The following is an 18396-nucleotide window of genomic DNA, read 5'->3' on the forward strand; positions in this document are numbered from 1 at the left end:
TTTATGAGCTTCTATTAATATTATTGTCATAAGTTTTTCTATAGGCCATACTTTGTTATGGAAATCCTATACATGATCAATTAATTTTTTTTGTAGTGTTTATATTTTATTTTTTGGCCAATCGTTTATATTTTTTATTTATATAAAAATTGACTATAATTTAATTTGTAGCATTTGTATAAGACTTTGTTCTCAAGTCTCTTTTTTGTAGCGTTTGTATAGGACTTGTTCGTTGTATCCAAAAATTTATAATATTATTTTTATATTTATTTCATTTAGAGTAACATTTTATTTATTATAATATTTAATTTATGAAATTTAGTTTTTTATAATATTGGTAGCATTTATTATGGGTATTTATTATAGGTGTAGTCTATTTTACTATAATAATAATAATTTACGTGGGGAAAATGGTTTTTAGGAGAAAGTCAAACGAGTCAAATAGAAAAATTTAGGTATTTAAGAGGCCATTGGTGCACTGGCAAAAACAAAAGGAGCCACTTGAGCAGAATTCTAATACAATCACTGGTACAGATTACCACATATATATTTTTTGGACAAATTGTAAGATCTTGCCAATTGAGCAAAGTCATAGGACGTTTCTATATAAACCAACGGGGTCAATTCTCCATGCCATGTACTAAAAAACAATGGCAATGATCCTCAGAAGAGATGTCATTGCAACGATGACCATGCTCCGATTTCTTGGAGCTTGTTCATCATCATTCTTTGCTCGGTCTTCTGGAGTCAGTGATTCGGTCGCCCTTAACACATTCGAGCAGTGGGTGGCCCAACATGCAAAAACATACAATGATGATGCGGAGAGGGAAAACCGTAACAAGATTTTCCGGGGAAAATTTGCAGCGCATGGAAGATTTCAACAGAGCCAGGAACACAAGCTTCAGATTGGGCTTGAACCAGTTCTCAGATTTGACCACCGAAGAGTTCCAGGCAACCTACACCATTACTAAGGTGACACCAAGGACTTCCATCAACACGAAAGGATCATTTAGGGTCTCTGACGATGCTTCAGTTCCGGAAAGCGTCAACTGGGTGGAAGCTGGAGTTGCTACCGATGTAAGAAATCAGGGCACGTGCGGCATGTAACTTCCAACTCAACAAAATCTTCTCATATATTTGTGAAATCGTTGCATATAGAATCGAACATGGTTAAGAGCCTTTTTCCATTCCATATGCGAGAGTCATGATATGGGATATGATACAGCTGACATTGGATGCCTTGATTTCAGGATGTTGTTGGGCATTCGCAGCAGCAGCCGCGATCGAATCGATTATAAATTTAGAGCAGACGAGTTATTGGATTTATCTGAGCAGCAGCTCCTGGACTCCGTCACGGACGCTGGCTGCAAGGGCATGACAATGGTCCAAGCCTATCAGTATGTCGTATAGAACAAGATTTCTGGGGAAAACCAATATCCCTACCATGAGGCCAAAGGCGACTGCACCCCACCTGCCCCGTGAGCCCACATCACAGGATTCAAGACAGTGACACCCAGCAGTGAGGCCGACCTCCTGAGGGCCGTGGCCCAGCAGCCTGTCTCTGTTGGCATCACAGCCAGCGACCTGTTGAGGGCCTACAAGGATGGGATATTCTGCAGTACTGACTGCAGGAACGTTCAAAACCACGCTGTTACTATAGTGGTATGGGATAGCACCTGAGGACGGATCCAAGTATTGGCTCCTAAAGAACTCTTGGGCGACTCTTGGGGCGAGGTGGGCTACATGAGGATCGCCCAGGAGGTTCCTGATACCCCTCAAGGTGTGTGCGGGCTTGCCTTGGATGCATCATTTCCTTATTGATCGAAGTTTCTTGAGAAGGCCAATTTCTTCATGAAGGAAGTTGTTTCCATTTTCATATTTTGAGATCTTAACAAAGAACTACGATCGCCTCACTCCCTTATATCTTCTTATGGAAAAACGTGGGATGTACTCTTACCTAATATTATGCATCTCTAGGTATATGTTATGGGTGCATTTGGACAAGCTGACTATGCAGCTTGATTATAAGCTGTGTGCATGCTAACCAATAAAATTTAGTAAGATTTATCAGTTTCCTTACTGTGTTTGAGCAAATTTTCATGTTTTCTTTTCTTGCTTGAATAGATAACATCACGGGAATTACAACATATGTACTTTTCCAGCTCTACAGCTATAATTTTTTTTTAAAAAAAAAGGAAGTCAAAAATTGAAGCAGCATATTCTTTCAACCAACATTCAGAATCAACGCTCGGGTAAATTTGTTGCTTGACACTGAGATCGAGCTGCAGATTGTCGTGACTCAATTACTCAATAGTTGAGGTCGATTGCAACTACTGCTACGCCCACATTGATGAGTTTCATGCATAAACTGCATTCTCACCAAATCAACAATGCAACTGCCAGTTTACGCTCCAACAATATTTAGGCTATGGAATGAGCCATGATGGGACTGTACCGGTTCGATATGGATTCCTGCAGCGCTTTGGCTGGTTGTACACAGATCGCTGTAGAAGACTGTATCCTAAAGGTCTTACAAAGTTCATTTCCTACCATAAACTTTTCTACTAGATTAATATTCTTCCAGACCCCTCCAGGCTGCCCTGGACACCCGATCTGCATGTATTATAGGAATTCAAGCAGAAATGCATTGGTATAACTGAATAGTTCTTCCATAAGAATGTACTTGGAAAATTGAGGGTGCTAGGTACTTTTTTTCGTAGCAGAAGGAAAAAGAGGAGGGGAGGGGGTTAGTAGGGGGGTGGGTGGTGTAGGAAATATACAGAAGATACTTTTACGTGCATGGTAAAACTGGAATTGTCAATTAAGGAAATCAGTTTATCATTAAATCACGTCACTTATAAGCTGTTCATATTTTCCTTTATGAATAATCTGTCTAATTATTCTTTTCGAGGAAAACATTGTTTTCCCATGTTGTAAGTCATTCAATATTTTTGCCTGGTTTTGTCACAAAAACTTTGTTTTCTTAGCTCTATAGCACTCTCAAAATTTACAACTTTTCCTATTTTGGCTGAAGATATTCGGGGATCTTATATTGTTCTTTGTTTTGTTACAATAATTAGGTGACGATGGTAAGAAAATAATGGTGTATACGAAGTTTTATTAATGAGAATCAAATCTGAAACATATACATTGCTAGTTGATGGCGAGTGGCAATGAACTAAGCCTCTTTTCCTGACTGTTTTTCATTTATACCTCCCAAAAATGCTTGTATAAAAGAGAGGCTTAGTCATTGTCGACTTGAAACTAATGGATTGAATACTTATCACTTGAGTTTCCGGTACGCATTTTGTTATTCCTCCTTTCCCATCTTTATTCAGGAAGTAGGGCTATGGGCCTCCTTTGTAATCCAAAAAGATTGGTGGGGGTTTCCTATACTTTGATATTTCTTTTCTTTCTGACTTCTGTTTCATCTACTGCAAAGTTCCGGAGGACTGACAATTCCTTTAGAGCTACCACGAAATTCGAGCAGCGGATTTGTATCTCAGTATGGAATCGCATATAATTAGGACAAATAGGAGACAGAGAAGTGCTAGTTTGAGATTCGCCTGGAAAACTTAGGGTCGATTGAAGGTCTCAGTCAAGTGGGAAATCAAATCTACAAGTTGCGTCCGAAACATTTATTCTGATTTAACCTATGAAGAGTTCCTCAGTGCTACTAGTGCCGCCATGCCAGAAAGTCTACTGGGATGACATCTTCCAGATACAGAGCCGGTAATCCTCCCCCGGAAAATGTTGATTGGGTTCAGCAAGGGGCTATTAGTAGTATAACACAGCAAGGTTCGTGTGGTAAGCAAGATATCAAATTTTTTACTTATTGCAATTAAACTAGTCCATGCTCTTTATCGAATCTGTGTTCTGCTTATCGGTAAGTAAATTTTCTAAGCACACAGATTGAATGCCCCATGTTGTGTATTTCACCCGCATATATACAGGAATACTTAATGAGGATCAAAATTGGGTGTTGAAGCAATTATGCAACCAACAAATCCTGGACTGTTCCAAAGTTAGCCAGGGATTGGTACTTACCTATACGTCGTGCCGAAACAGGGCATTTCAACTACCTATACCAGGCAGTGCAAGGAAGTGGTGACACCGAGAAGGCGTACATTAGGGGAGGCAAGATCTGCAGTGGCTACATGACTATTGACTTAATTTGCATCAAAACATATTAAGATGGCCAGAATTCATCACCATGGATAATATTAAAGAACTTTTTGAGCGATTCTTATCGCTTTACCAAATCTAATGTAAATCTTGCATGGTCTGGACAGTGCACTAAAATTAATTCTCACAGACCGTTTCGCAAGAAAAGGAAAAAAGCTACAATGATTTCATAATCAGTCCATCAATCAATCTTTCTATTTATATAAACCTTGTAATGGTATGGAATCATTACTTAAGTTCAACGGCTGGGACCTGAAGCACCTTTTAGAGCATACATTACGGATGGTGCTATGCCGAATCTCAGTCATGTGGCAAACGGTTTTGGGCCTTTTACTCCTGTAGTAAAGAACAGGGTGCATCCTCGGAGATCCTTACTGGACTGCTGGAGGAAATGGCGACACCCAGAGGGTGTTTCTTCAGGAGGGCCAAATAAGTGGCTACCGGGACTATTTAACTGGTGATTTGGAGGTCTGCCATAGGCAGTCACCAAGGAACCTGCCTTAGTCACTATTACTGCAAATTCCTCGTTCAGGAATTACTAGAGCAGGATTTGATATATCCGAGCTCTGGACAGCACCAAATACTGGTGGGCGAAGATTCCTATGGCCGGAGTAACTATTCAAGGATTGCCAGATGATGTCCTGGACCATCCTGGAGGCATACGTGAACTTGATGTGGGCCAAACACCTGGATGATGGCTGAGTAGTATAATGCTCAGCGAGTTACTCTGATTTTAATCTTACCGATTAGGCATGGTTCTAGAATCCTCCATCTACTCCTCCACAGGGCACTGCCCCAAGGGCTCCACAGTGTGTCCATGGGAAAAGGCATATGAATCGGTCCGAGCGCTCATCATCCAAAGCCAACTGGTCCATCACCAAATTGTTCAAATTCATACCCAATTCATGAAGCACGTGTCTTCTGCATTAACTGGACTGTCACGATACTTATAAAGGTTCTACCTCAAACTAATCCTCCTCCAAATCAGTTCAAGCAAGCTACATGCACCGAACATAACGCGTTCAATGATATCGCTTAAATTTCCATCCCCAACTAGCAAGGACATGAGTGCGAGGAGAGGAACAAATTTTGATAGCAACTGGGTCAATCTATCCTGTTGGTAGGTTTAAGGGTTATTATGATAAAATAAATGTGAATTTCATGTGATTTCTTATCAAACTCAACCAATTGCTCGTCCATTGTGATTACATAGCTAAATCAGGACTCTCCCTAGGCTCAGTTCGCAAATTCCTTGAGCAACCAAAAAAGTGAAACGAACAGCCCTACTTCGTCTATGAATAATTGCAGCTGAAAAAGGTTACTAGAACAGATGAAAAGATCTCATATAGGGAAAAAAAAATATCGAACATGGAATAATGTAATTTACGAAGAAAGAATGCAATAATTATTGTATAATTGCCAAATTCCTACCTTGAATAAAACTTGGAAAGGTTAATTTCCAGTGCCTAAGCCTAATTTGCTAAACAACAGATAAAACGAGGTAAGACATGAAGAGTCAAATGGTAAAGAGAACTTATGACTCATCTATACGATCTCCCAGTCGGAATTGGAATATTCCACTTCCTCTGGTGTTGATGGTCGGGACAGGCTAAGCAGATTGCCAGAGCATTCCATTTGTATATTTAATTCAGCTCCAACCGGATTTGTATTGTTCTTTGTCGGAAAAACTTTCGAATAGAAAGCCCTTCCGATCTTTCTCTGAAAAATAAAATGAAACGAAATAGAATGCCTGACATTGAGTATAAATAATTAAAGAACAAAGATATTGAACTTCTGTAGCGCAGAATGACAGGTACCTTGTTAGGTATTATCTTCCCTTCTCCATTATAGAATGGACAAACTTCACTTCGATCGAGCACAATGAAGCCCTCACCCGGCTTCATCTCTTCTGTCGGATTTGTACTGTCCAATACTGCCAGGGGAAAGAAAAGGTCCATTAGTTACGGAATATAGCTTCGAGTTTGCTTCTTTCGCAACCGCATGGAGTGAAATATCACAAGAAATTGCTCACAGCTTTTCTGAGACAAAAATGGCTTTTTTTCGTTTGGCCATTGGAAAATACATATTCCATTGTGCAAACCGACATGTACGTACTACTTTACTAACTGTTTTTTCACAAAAAGGAAAATGGCAAGGATGAAATTACGAGCAGAAATTTATAAAACAAAGAAGCGTAAAGATCTCAGGTAAGGTTACTCAAGCAGTTACAGAATTTGCCTGCAGAGGTATCAGAGCCAGTAGGTTCATCGTCAGCAGCTTTATTATCGAGGATTTTTATAGAGAAAAATGGATGCAATGGCTTTGAATTCTCCCTGGAGTGATTACCTGGGTATTCAAGCATAGAGTTATTATCGAGATGGTATTTTCCTCAATAGATGTTGTTGCCTAACAAAGAAGGCATCTCACTTTAGAAAATCCTAATAATATTCAGGACCTCTATCGAGAAAATGATCAGTTCTATGCGTTCGTATTAGTTAATGTTTTACATCTACGACAAGGGAGCAACAGATTTATAGACGGGCCTTCAGATTCAAAATTGAGAAGGACACAAAGCAAACACATTTAGAAGGACAAGCTATTCAGAATGCAGAAATACGCAGACCGACACATGCAGGTGTACAATTACTTACTTAATTCATTTCCAGAGGCAATGGGCGGAGCACTTTCAGCTTCTTCAATATCATCATCAGACCATTGAGTTATAATACCCACATCCGAAAGCAATTCGCATGTCAAAGTGACATTCGATGCATGCATTGGGTCACACTCCAAGCTCTCCCTGTAGTGGTTAACTGCATCACAGGCTTCCGTTATATGATGCTGGTCATTCTTATAATCATGGCAAGTCGTGCAGGCAGCAGAGCTCAGGATTGCTTACCAAACTCTTTTGCTTCACAGGCATGAGGGCGAACACTTCCATACTCGAGATCATTGTCAATGCGGCATGCACGTAAACCATCACCTAAAACATCCAAACTGTAAGATGTTCCCAATTTTAAGACATCTCTGATGTCTTCGGGTCAGTGCAAACTCTTTTAAAACTGATTAACAAAGTTGCAAGTTTCCTCTTTAGAGAGCGGATTTTTCCTCATGGTATTACTGATCCAGTGTCAGCACTAACGATAGGTCTCAGAAGATATACACTAGTACCATAAGATTATATTTGTACTTACTGATGTCGGCTTCAAGGACAGGGATGCCAACAGTCTCAACATTGGAAGCATTCCCAACATATGATTCAGTTGTATTAGCCAACCTAGAATGTGTTTTCAATTGAAAGACACCATTCAGTGCATCCAGCTTGTCTGAGCATTCCTTAGAGTTGTCGCCTGTATTACAAATTATTCTTCAGGGCAATTATAAAAAATTCGACTTTATAAAATCCAAATATTCGCAAGTCAACAATTTATGGTAATACGTCACCAATTGATTTGAATATGTAAAAAAAAAACTATTATTTAACAGAAAACGATGCTGTGACGAGCAAGGAGATATCATTCAGGCATTGGATATATATCTCAGATCACCACATACACAAATTCAAACAGTCCAGGTAAGAGTAAGTGCATACCAAGCTCTTTCTCGCTGGGATGGATGGGAGTGATCCCGACACTAGCAGCATTGTTTTGAGAACATTCAGCCAAAGCACCAGAAGGAGAGGTGGATTTTATCCAAGTTAAAAGATCACAGAAACCATTAGATATGTCCCCCCGTTTTGAGCTCTTTCCAGAGGAGCTACTTGCACTACAAGTTTCATCCCTGGAGGCATCGGGAACGTTGGGATTTTCCTCCTCAATAGGCCGGTGATGACTGTCAGTTGCATTAACCATCGGGTCACTGTTGAGGGCAAAATCATTACTGTGCCCTGGCTGTGCAGTTGTATTGTCAATCAAAGAAGAGGGCAGTGCTTCCTGCATTAGATCACAGAAATCATTAGATATGTCCACCCGTTTCGAGCTCTTTCCAGAGGTGTTAATTGGACTACAAGTTTCATCTTCAGAGGCATCGGCAAGGTTGGGATTTTCCTCCTCAAAAGGTTGGTGGTGACTGTCAGTTGCATTAACCATCGGGTCACTGTCGAGGGCAGAATCATTACTGTGCCGTGGCTGTGCAGTTGTATTGTCGATCCAAGAAAAGGGCAGCGCTTCATGCATGAAATCCGACAGAAAGTTTGTCATATCGGAGCCTATCGACTGCAACTGATTCTCCACATAACTACACGCTTGCTGTTGTTCACATGATTCAGAAAACAAGTAGAATTGTTAATATGCGAGTTTCAGATCTGACCAAAATCAACATATCAAAGGGATTGGAAGAGGCGGAATAGCATACATCGGTGAACACTGATTCAAGCTTTTCGAACATATTAATCAACCAAAAGCTGTCTCCGCTGTCATTGTTGCTGGTGTTGTTGTCGTTATTATTGTCCATGTTTACGTCCTCATCCATATGAGCGAAAACGGACAATTAGAATGGTACTCTTTCTCTGCTTCCTTCCGAAACTGCACCCTCTCCGGGGCTGAAAAACACAAATTTGACTAGATAGATTCAGGATATTAGGGATATTTGCAATATCATGAATATCCTAATATATCACGTATGTCCCTAATATATAACGTGTATATCTCTAATAAGTTCGGAAACCAGAGCCAGCAAGTTCAATCGAACACGCCATTTTGTTTAGTGTTGTTTTCGTGGTACCCAACTCATGGATTTCTTTTTTACCTGATAATACTCATAGAAGGACTTCAATAAGGCGAACAAACCACAATTGCTCAACGAAAAATGCAGTGTCACGAGAAGATCCTAAAAATGATCCTACTTTTGACGGAATGAGAAAGAATTAATAAGATTTTTTGAATGAAAAATAATTAAAGTAATTAATGATTAGTATCAATTTTCATATTTTATACGATTTAAATTCTGCTTTCTAATTATGCCACGTATCCAGACATGATCATGGAAGAAATTCTCGAGTGTCACACCGTTCGTAAATGATCAAGATAAAGAAGAAGACGAAAAACGGAGCTCGAGACAGTGACTTACCAGAGAAAAGCTCTCAGACCATAAAAGTCAAGTTTTTGCTTGATTGCTCTCCTGTGAGAGCAAGGAAGAGAGGCGTAGGAAAGTGCCCGCTGAATAGTTATTTTATATTTGCAAGATAAATCCTTTAATTACCCAGCAAAAAAAAAAGATAAATCATTCAAATATTCAAAAAATAAAAAAGATAGATCTTTTAATTATCAAATATATAAGTATTTTACTTAGTTCTTTTTTTTTTATCTAAAACCTTTACTATGGAACCACGAGAAAGTGGCTTAGCGTTAAACTAGAATCACATTATAGGCGGGGGCAAAACTGATGCCGATAATGGATTAGTTTCAACCGACATTAGTATCATACTTATAAGTTGATGACATCTCATGATTTAGCAAAAAACTTTATTATGTTAATAAAAAAAATGTTTTATTTCTATTATTGCCTCCGATAAAAAGACTCCTTTGGCCCTTGATCTTTGGTTTTTTGCCATTTTCATCTTAAACTTTCTTTTTTTCATTCTTATACTTAACCTTTTGTGTTTTCGTCAATTTAGTCCGGACTCATATTTTCCATTAAATGAAGCAGACATGGCATTTGAAAAAAAGATGTATATATATTTTCATAATTTAAAATAAAAATAAAACAAAACAGAAATAAATAAATACATAAAAGATACAGGACATCGGATGGGCGCGAGGGGGTTTTGGGGTGGTTCTGCTGTAGCCACCCCCACCCGAGGTCCGACCCTGCCGGCGACTTCCATCGGGGTGTTGTCTTCGTGGAAGACCCCAATAAACTGCAGACACCATGATAAAATTCGTGATATAGTTTTACTTAGATCGTCCACTTCAACGGAGAAGCCAAGTCCAAGAGCACGAGAGGGGCCAAGAGACACAAACTCGACTAGATTCTACAATAGTTTGAAAATCAGAGAGTAAGTCCAATCGAACACGCCATTCTGTTCTCACAAGTTAGTGCATGTTTGATTACTTAACGTTGTTTTTCACATTTTGCTGAAGAGGAGGAAAAACAGAGCTTGACCTTCAGAGACAGAGACTTACCAGAGAAGACGCTCTCAAACCATAAACCTTAGCCTTCGCATCATTTTAAAAGCAACTTTTTAAGAGCTGGTTAAGGGAAGAGTTGCGCATAGAAAAGTGCCCGCTCTGAATTATAAAGCTCAAGTTATTTTTCTAATTTTTAATAATTCTTTTTTAACCCTTTTTCATAATTCTTAATAAATTGCTTTTGATGCTAAAGGTTTGTCTTAAATCACTATCATCAAGAAGGGATAATAATTCTCAATAAATAGTTTATACTAACGATTCGTCTTGAAACACTGTCATCGTTCGGAGATATCGACACCAAAATCCCAAAGTTTACTCTTGTAATTGCTCCAAATAAATTAGTTTATATTTCATATAAAAATAAAATTGATGTACATTTTTCTAAGAATATGCAAAATAGTGTATAAAAGTGCATTATTGCAACATGATAAATTCGACAATAAGTCGAATTTGAGTGCAAGAACAACTGACAGAAGAAGAACTCTCTGTATTATTCTTCTTGCATTGTTTTTGTACATATTGTGACATATGTACAATCTTCCCATCATTTACAAGGAAGGAAACACTAAAGACAAAAGATGAAACAGAATAATCTAGAATGGAGATAGCATGGAAAAATTCTTAGAATCTCGTCAAAATCTTTCCTAAACTATCTGGATCTCCATCACAACGTATGTAATTATTTAACTAGTTATTCAAATAATAAAGGTGGGTTCAGTAATATCAAATACATAATTGAAAAATAAATAATTTTCTTTTTTATTTAAAAATTTAATATGCAATCATGTTAAACTGAATTTCCAGTGCTTGAACTTGCCCTCTGGCAAAATATGAAGTACATTATAGTCAAGGCAAAATTGTTGTCCGAACAAGGATTTCAACCTATTAGTCTCAACCAATAAGTTAAAGTTATCTAAATCCAACAAAAAAAAAACCTGTATTACGTTAATAAAGAAAAGCGGTTATGACGAAAAAAGAAAAGGTTATATTTATATTTTTGCCACCTACAAAGGAAGATTTATTTGCTTTATTTTATTTTTGGGTTTGCCAGCTACAAAATATCCTCCGAAATGAAATTAAAAGATTGTCTAGCATTTTTTTTTCGATGTGTACCCAGGTATTTGAAAGCTCAACGGGTCCCAACAAATCCAATTTGAATTGAGTCGGCTCATTAAGGAGTAAAACTCTTATAGAATGAATTTTTTCATTTATAAGATCCGAATCCGAGACATTGTTTAAGGGGAATAAACGCCGATTTAAGGGTGTTGGCCAATGGGGACACCCCACCCTCTTTTTCCCATTTGTCCGTGTTCTTATTTTAATTTAAAATTTTAAAAGACTCTTTTTTATTGTAAATAAATGCCATGTCAGCTTCTTTTAAGTATGTGATGTCTGGATTAAAGTGGAAAAAAAATAAAAGATTGAGGACAAGCATGACAAAAAAAAACTTTAGTACAAAAATGTCAAAAGTTGAGGATCAAAATGTCGTTTTCTCAACGTTCTTCTATCAACTCTTTTTCACACGAAAGTTTTCAGGTTAATAGCTCCCACATAATTTTAAATTTTAGGACCACTTTTCACCCTGAAGATTGCATTGGTCATATGCAAGGTTGTCAGAATTGTGATTCTACCTAAAATCGGTCAAGGGTCATGAAATCGTGAATCGTAAGATTTTACCTGTAATTAAAAAAATAGCATATATATATATACACCAAATCCCATATCAGAAATAATTGAAGTAAACATCAAATGATAAATCTTGCTGCCTCCTATTTCGTTTATCAAAATTAGATAGTACTTAGTTTTCACAAGAGAGCGCTCTCATTATAATAACTTCCAATGAAAATTGATATAGTACCGTGGTCACGGATTCTGTAGGCGAAGTTGTTTTTCCTCCCTAATTTCTTCTTGGTCTGTCCCTTCTTGGAATCATCTTTCTTTACACCTAAAAAAGTCCAAAAAAATTCCAGCCTAAATCATCTCAAACCAGACGGCAATCAGGAAGCGGTCGTAACCCAATTCGAAACAGTTCTAGAAACTTTATAGGTCCCTATCACTTATAGCCAAGAGGCAAATTTCAAACTTTTCATAAAATAAGAGAACCAATGAGCAATACTGTCGCACAATGAGAGAAATGAGGAGGGAGAGAGGGGGCATACGAGGTTGAAATCAGAATCTTAAAATCGGTCCGATTCTACAATTCTGCGATTCTAATCGCGATTCAGCCACGATTCTACCTTCCCGATTCATGCCATAAAATCGAAATCGCTAGCTACCCCGATTCTACGAATCGAATCGCTATTCTAACAACCATGGTCATATGTATAAGGGAATTTTTTAAAATTTTTGCCACATAATTATTTACATATTTGTACAGTAAACACTACAGCTTTTTCTTGAAATCTTTTGAAATTTGCACTAGCACAAATTGAATTAAAATCCTAGTAGCAGGAGATGTATATTTGTGAGAAATAAAATTTGAAGGTCTGAATCGGTCCTAAACTAGAAATTTGGATTCAAATTAGCAATATGAAAAGTCCAGAGTGTAAAGTGCTGCAATGTTAAAATTTCAGGTCTCAAAATACAATGAACAAAAGTATAAAACAATTTTAAGAGAAGTCTGTAAGTATATATATGGTCACTATCGGATCAGCAAAAGATTTTACTATTCCGTGAAAAATAATGCAAAGATTGATTCTCCCATATATCCGGAGAATTTTTCTAAATGATATTAGTGATATATTAAATATACAGATCGAAAATATTTAATTTAAAATAATATTTAAAAGATATAATATACATATATAGATGAAATTCTACCAGTTTTTTTTTAAATGCGGATACTCCCCTTTATATTCACCGAAGAATCTATATTATTTGATTTTTCGAATATAATATTTCCTAGTTACGAAAAAATAATAGGTTAACCCTCCCTAAATATCAGTACGTCGTACTTGCAAAATAATTAATCAGATACCACAACCTTCAAATGTCCGTCCAGTTCTAACTACGGCAACGTTCAATCTCTTATCTTTTTTATCGCCACAAGGTCAAGTGACCAACGTAATAGTCGTTAATTGCCAACGAGTCGAGTGGCCAACACGCATTTTCCTGTATTGGTGGTCAAACGAGCAATCCTCGTTCTCCATCTCGCCTGTGATGCGGAGCGGCCAAATATAAATTTCTATCCGTAGGTGAAGCGACTAAAATCTGACAAAGCGGTTTTTGCCCATCTCTTATACCCCACAAGTGAAGCAAATAATGTCCACTTTTGTCCACTGGTAAAGAAGCCTTCGCCCGTTTCCTTCATCAACAGTGAAGCAACTAACTCTTGCTTTTTTATCTCACAATGAAACAGACGTAATACATTCTCTGCCCCCCCGCCATTAATCAAGTATTAATTAATTTAAATTGTACTTTAGTTTAAAAAGTCGCACACATCTCTCCTAGAAATAAAAAGGTTTTAGTTTGATTATTAACGAAAGTACTCGTATCCTTTATTTTCTTTTCGATTATAAAATAGGCTTATGAAATTAGTACAAGGAACTGAAATTCTAATATACAAGTACAAGCAGTCCCAATAATAAGAATTATACTTGAGACCTCTTGGATCCTAGGTAAAAACAAGTATCGCTATATTGCGTCTCCTTATTTAACTTTTCATTTTCTTGTAAAGCCCCTTATAAGAGAATGGCCACAGGCGTTGAATCCTATTGCCCCTTTTCTCTCTTTTTATTTTTACAAAGAGTTGAAAGGTTATCAATGACCTCATCTACCCAATGTTATATGCAAGTGGACCTCAGTCACCCCTCTCTCCCTCTCTAGCTTCCAGCGTTTTTTTAAATTATAGTTTGATTTTTTTTTGAATTTTTTTTTAAATTTCATGTAACACCATTTTGGTATATATAACTAAAAAGTTGAAGAAGAAGAAGACGACGACTAAGGCAAATGTTTAACCTTCCTGATAGTTCCCATAGCTAATCGGTTTTGATAGTTTTGTTGATGTGTGTTGGGTAAATGGCCTCTTAATGTACATACATTTTGATTAATGAAAGTCTCTACCATTTATTCAAAAAAAAAAGACTAAGGCAAATATATCGTGTTTGATATTAGAGTTGAGTTGAGTTGAGTTTTGGTTTTAATTAGTTTGTAATGATTGTATTGTTAAATTATAAGAAAAAATGTTAAAAAGTAATGAATAATTGAGAGAAAGTAATGATTAAGTAATGATTGTGTTGTTGAATTATAGAAAAAGTAAAGAATAGTTGAGTGAATTTAGTATTAAAAACTGAATTGAATAGTTAAAAAATTGAAGAAAAATGAAAAAGTACTAATTGTGTTGTTAAATTGAAGATAAGTGAAGTTGAGTTTAATTTAGTTAAAAAAAATTCTAAAGTCAAACAGAGCCTAATGTGTAAACGTTAAGAACAAAGTCAAAAGAAAAAAGAGCGAGTACTCGAGAAAGAAATTAAAGTTGAGGATCAAAACTTAACTATTTTCTAATAATAAATTGAATAAAAGGATGAAAGATGAAAAGCAAATGTATAGGATGAATACCCAAAAAAAAGAGAACTAAAATTAAAAAAAGTAAGTGAAGCTGCTGGATGAAAACCCGAATGGGGTAGAAATGATTTTTTGTCATTAACCACACGTTCCTGACTGAAAGGCTCACCTCCAATTTAGTACAAGTAGAGTAATTAAAGTAGACAGACTAATAATAGTTAGTTCAAACAGTTCGATACTTTTTTCTCTTAAATAAGTAAGATTTCAGATTCGAATCTTGACTCGAATTGAATTAGTTAGGACCCGCTTGATCCGAATCTTAACAATAGCTAGTTCAAACGGTTCAACACTTATTTCCATTAAATAAGTAAGGTTTTATATTCGACTCTTAACTCGAACTGAATTAGTCATGATCCGCTAAACTTCTGGATAACAAAGTACACACCGAAAAAAAAAAGTAATTAAAGTAGATAATAATGTACTCTTGATTTGAAACCCAGATACATATCGGGCCTAGGCCCCCTATTTCAACCAAAAAAAAAACATATACATAAGCACAGCAAACGCCAAATTTCGAACGATCTACATGGGACATGTCATCACTCTCATTTCACAAATTCCATACAACACTTCTATGTTACAGAGACACAGACATGAAGCTAGCAGTAATAGAACCAGCTGCATAATCATGGAACTACTCGACTCTGAATGCATTCGACTTTAAAACACACAAATGACTTGAATGAATGATGTCTTTCTCCAATTATTATTAACTAGGGAGAAGAGCTCAATGAATCAGTAGAGAAAACCCTTCGTCTCTTGCTAGGTGGTGTACTTCGCGGGCAATATTCCGACGAGTCAGGAGCCTTCTCGAGGATCAAATTCAGAGCGTAGCGAACGGACTCTATATGATGTTGGCCTTCTTCAAGGTCTCCATCTCCAGTACAGCGCTGACTTGTGAAGATGAATATGTTCTTCAGTCGACTACCAACAGCCGATATTTCGGCCTTCACAGGCTTCAAGGGCAGCGCCTCAAATGCCTTTCTGATTTCAGATAGCAAGGTCGGCCGGTACTCACAACATATTGATGCCCTAAGAGAGAAGCTGCCATCTCCGGTTTCGTCTTTGCAAAGCTCAACGTTTACTTCATCGGCATCCATTGGTATAAGAAGGCCTTCAGTAGCTTTGATGGCATTACTCTTCAACTTCTTCACTTGGTTGATCACCTCGGCAAGCAATGTGGCCTTATCCATCTAATTAAAGGAATGAACCGAAGTCATGTTATAAAATTCCACAGTATATGAAAGATGAAAATTAAAAATCATATATGTGATGACAGACTGACATGTACTATAGAAGATAAAACAGAATGCAAAACTCGCATGCATCTTCCAATGAAAAATTTTCAAGTTTTTGCTCTATGGAACCCTTAACCTATGAGCAAACCACCTCAAATGATGATGAATTGCGCAAACATATGTTTTTCATTAAATTATTTTGGCGTGGTGGGCTTTCAAAGTTAATCCTGTCCACGTGTGAGGAATTGTTTCATCTATCATTACGCATATTCTTAGGGATGAAGCTACCTCTTATTAATTTCAAGGTAGGTTTTAAACCATTGATTATTGAGGTATACTAAGCCTCGACCGTGGAAGGTTAATATGCAAACAAGCCAATTAGGTCCTATGTGCGGAAATTTTGATGAATCTCAACAATTTTGTTTAATGTTAATTTTTAAGACATGGGTCGGATTGCACCCCAATTGCGGCTTTTGGATGCCATGAAATCACACATATTGGCAGCCGTAAATAATGACCCAATCTAGGGTCTCGACACTTTCACACCCACACACACACACAAACACACATATATGGTGGCCATACTAACGACACATGTTTTATATATTTTTTGTGTTTTGTTTTTGTCTTTGTCTGCCGGCTGAATCTTACGTATCTAATTGCTTTTATGGTCCATTGATCATTAAATAGTACTAAAGCCCAAAACTATACAAAATATATACATCCACACTACCTTTTTTTTTCGGTTACTATACATACACGCTACCTTATTATAATGTTTTTGGAATTAAACAAGAACTAATAAGATCCCGATGATAAACAAATATTATGCTATAGTACTCGATGTTCAACATTGATTTCGTTATCTACTCGAATTTTGTTATTGCTTCTAAGATCATTAATTTAAAACTTATTGATCATCATTTACCTATTTGTTTTGAGCTTTTTTTTGGGAGGATTTCTTTTTAGTGTTTAAAAGCAAAATTTTTTGTTAGGATAAAGTATTTCCTAATTGACCTTAATTAGTGATGTTAAATTCCTACCTAACTTCCCAAATTTTACACATTATGCGAAAACAAGGCGCCGTTGTCAGGTTGAACTACAATAAATTATCATTAATACACTTGGTCGAGGATTAGCCACGCCTAATTACAGATTAAGAAATATTTTACAAGTAATTTCATGCTAAATATAATAATAAACAATTTAAAAGAAAAAATTCAATTATTTTGGCTTTGATCAAAATAATGTATCATACAAATTGCCCTTTCAACTACTTGAAAAAGAAAGTATTACCTTCTCAGTGCACGGCACAAGGCCGCGGAGTGTGGCCAAGTGAGAGTTAATCCTCTCTCTCCTCCGGCGCTCGGCCTCGCTGTGGCTCTTCAAGGCCGCCAGAGCTTTCTCAGGCGATGCAGCCTTCTTGGCGATGGATGCTGAGGCCTTGACAAGCTTGCCTTCCTCATTGCCCAGTACTAGTGACTGTGGCACTGCTGACCCGCTGCATGAAAGACCACTGAATCCTGGGAAACTGCGTGAAAGCGGATTGAACAGGTTAAAACAATCCGCCCCGAATGAGAAGCTCGTGTCATAAGCGGGTAGGGCCATTACGAAGCTCTAATCTTCCTGTCCCTTTTTTTTTTTTTATCAATTCACGAATAGAAGAGGAGGAGGAAGCTGGACGGGTGGGTCGTGGGATCGAACAAGAAAGTGAGGCTTAGAGGAAGAAAGAAATTCTTTTGGGACGTTTGATTTGGCTGTGGAGATTATGAAGAAATCTTCCGTTTTGCAAGAAGATCAAAGTAACTGGAATTAAAATTAGATGGATTAATTAGAAAACATCCCATGAATGAGTTAAAGGGTATTTTCTTGAATTTCTTTTAGTTTTCTTACACAAGAAATTTTTCTTATTTAATAAAGGAGGATTTTTTCTTTTGAAGAAAAACAGAGGCTTTAAATCTGAGGAAAATGAATTTGTGCAATCTGTTCTAAGCTTATGCGAATTTATAGACCAATTTTTGGGATATTATAATATGATGGGATTAGACAAATATTGTTGGACATGTCGAATAATAAAATAGACCAATTTGCACTTGGAGTGTTTGCCTAAGGGATCTCGAAGGGACAACGAGTGGAATCAGAAAGTCTTAACTTTTGAATCTTCTAATCAATATTTCTTTGAGCTGGTGGTTGAATAGTCGGCATCCAAGCGGCGGAAATTTGCTACGAATGATGATGATGATTTTTTTTTTATTTTTTTGTGTGTTGGCCTCAGTTATGAT

The 18396-nt window shown here is 37.1% G+C and overlaps 3 protein-coding genes across 4 annotated transcripts; 1 reads left to right on the forward strand and 2 right to left on the reverse strand.

Annotated features, from left to right (window-relative positions):
• Positions 1-867: 867 nt before the first annotated feature.
• Positions 868-1680, forward strand: LOC116204321 (ananain-like). Its single transcript, XM_031536409.1, has 3 exons — positions 868-1103; positions 1251-1372; positions 1496-1680. The coding sequence occupies exons 1-3, from the start codon at positions 868-870 to the stop codon at positions 1678-1680; spliced, it is 543 nt and encodes a 180-aa protein (XP_031392269.1).
• A 3853-nt stretch (positions 1681-5533) lies between these two features.
• LOC116203395 lies at positions 5534-8716 on the reverse strand. Of its 2 annotated transcripts, XM_031535090.1 has the most exons (7): positions 7778-8716; positions 7380-7535; positions 7085-7168; positions 6837-6998; positions 6415-6531; positions 6003-6118; positions 5534-5904 (listed from the first exon to the last, which is right to left on the reverse strand). In XM_031535090.1, the coding sequence occupies exons 1-7, from the start codon at positions 8382-8384 to the stop codon at positions 5731-5733; spliced, it is 1416 nt and encodes a 471-aa protein (XP_031390950.1). In that variant the 5' UTR covers positions 8385-8716; the 3' UTR covers positions 5534-5730. The 2 variants fall into 2 exon arrangements, with proteins under 2 accessions (XP_031390950.1, XP_031390951.1); XM_031535091.1 differs by lacking the exon at positions 6415-6531.
• A 6554-nt stretch (positions 8717-15270) lies between these two features.
• On the reverse strand, positions 15271-18087 carry LOC116203056 (transcription factor bHLH30-like). Its single transcript, XM_031534721.1, has 2 exons — positions 17411-18087; positions 15271-16069 (listed from the first exon to the last, which is right to left on the reverse strand). The coding sequence occupies exons 1-2, from the start codon at positions 17720-17722 to the stop codon at positions 15590-15592; spliced, it is 792 nt and encodes a 263-aa protein (XP_031390581.1). The 5' UTR covers positions 17723-18087; the 3' UTR covers positions 15271-15589.
• Between the last annotated feature and the right edge of the window lie 309 nt (positions 18088-18396).

Source organism: Punica granatum, chromosome 4 (assembly GCF_007655135.1).
Source record: "Punica granatum isolate Tunisia-2019 chromosome 4, ASM765513v2, whole genome shotgun sequence".
NCBI lineage: Eukaryota > Viridiplantae > Streptophyta > Magnoliopsida > Myrtales > Lythraceae > Punica > Punica granatum.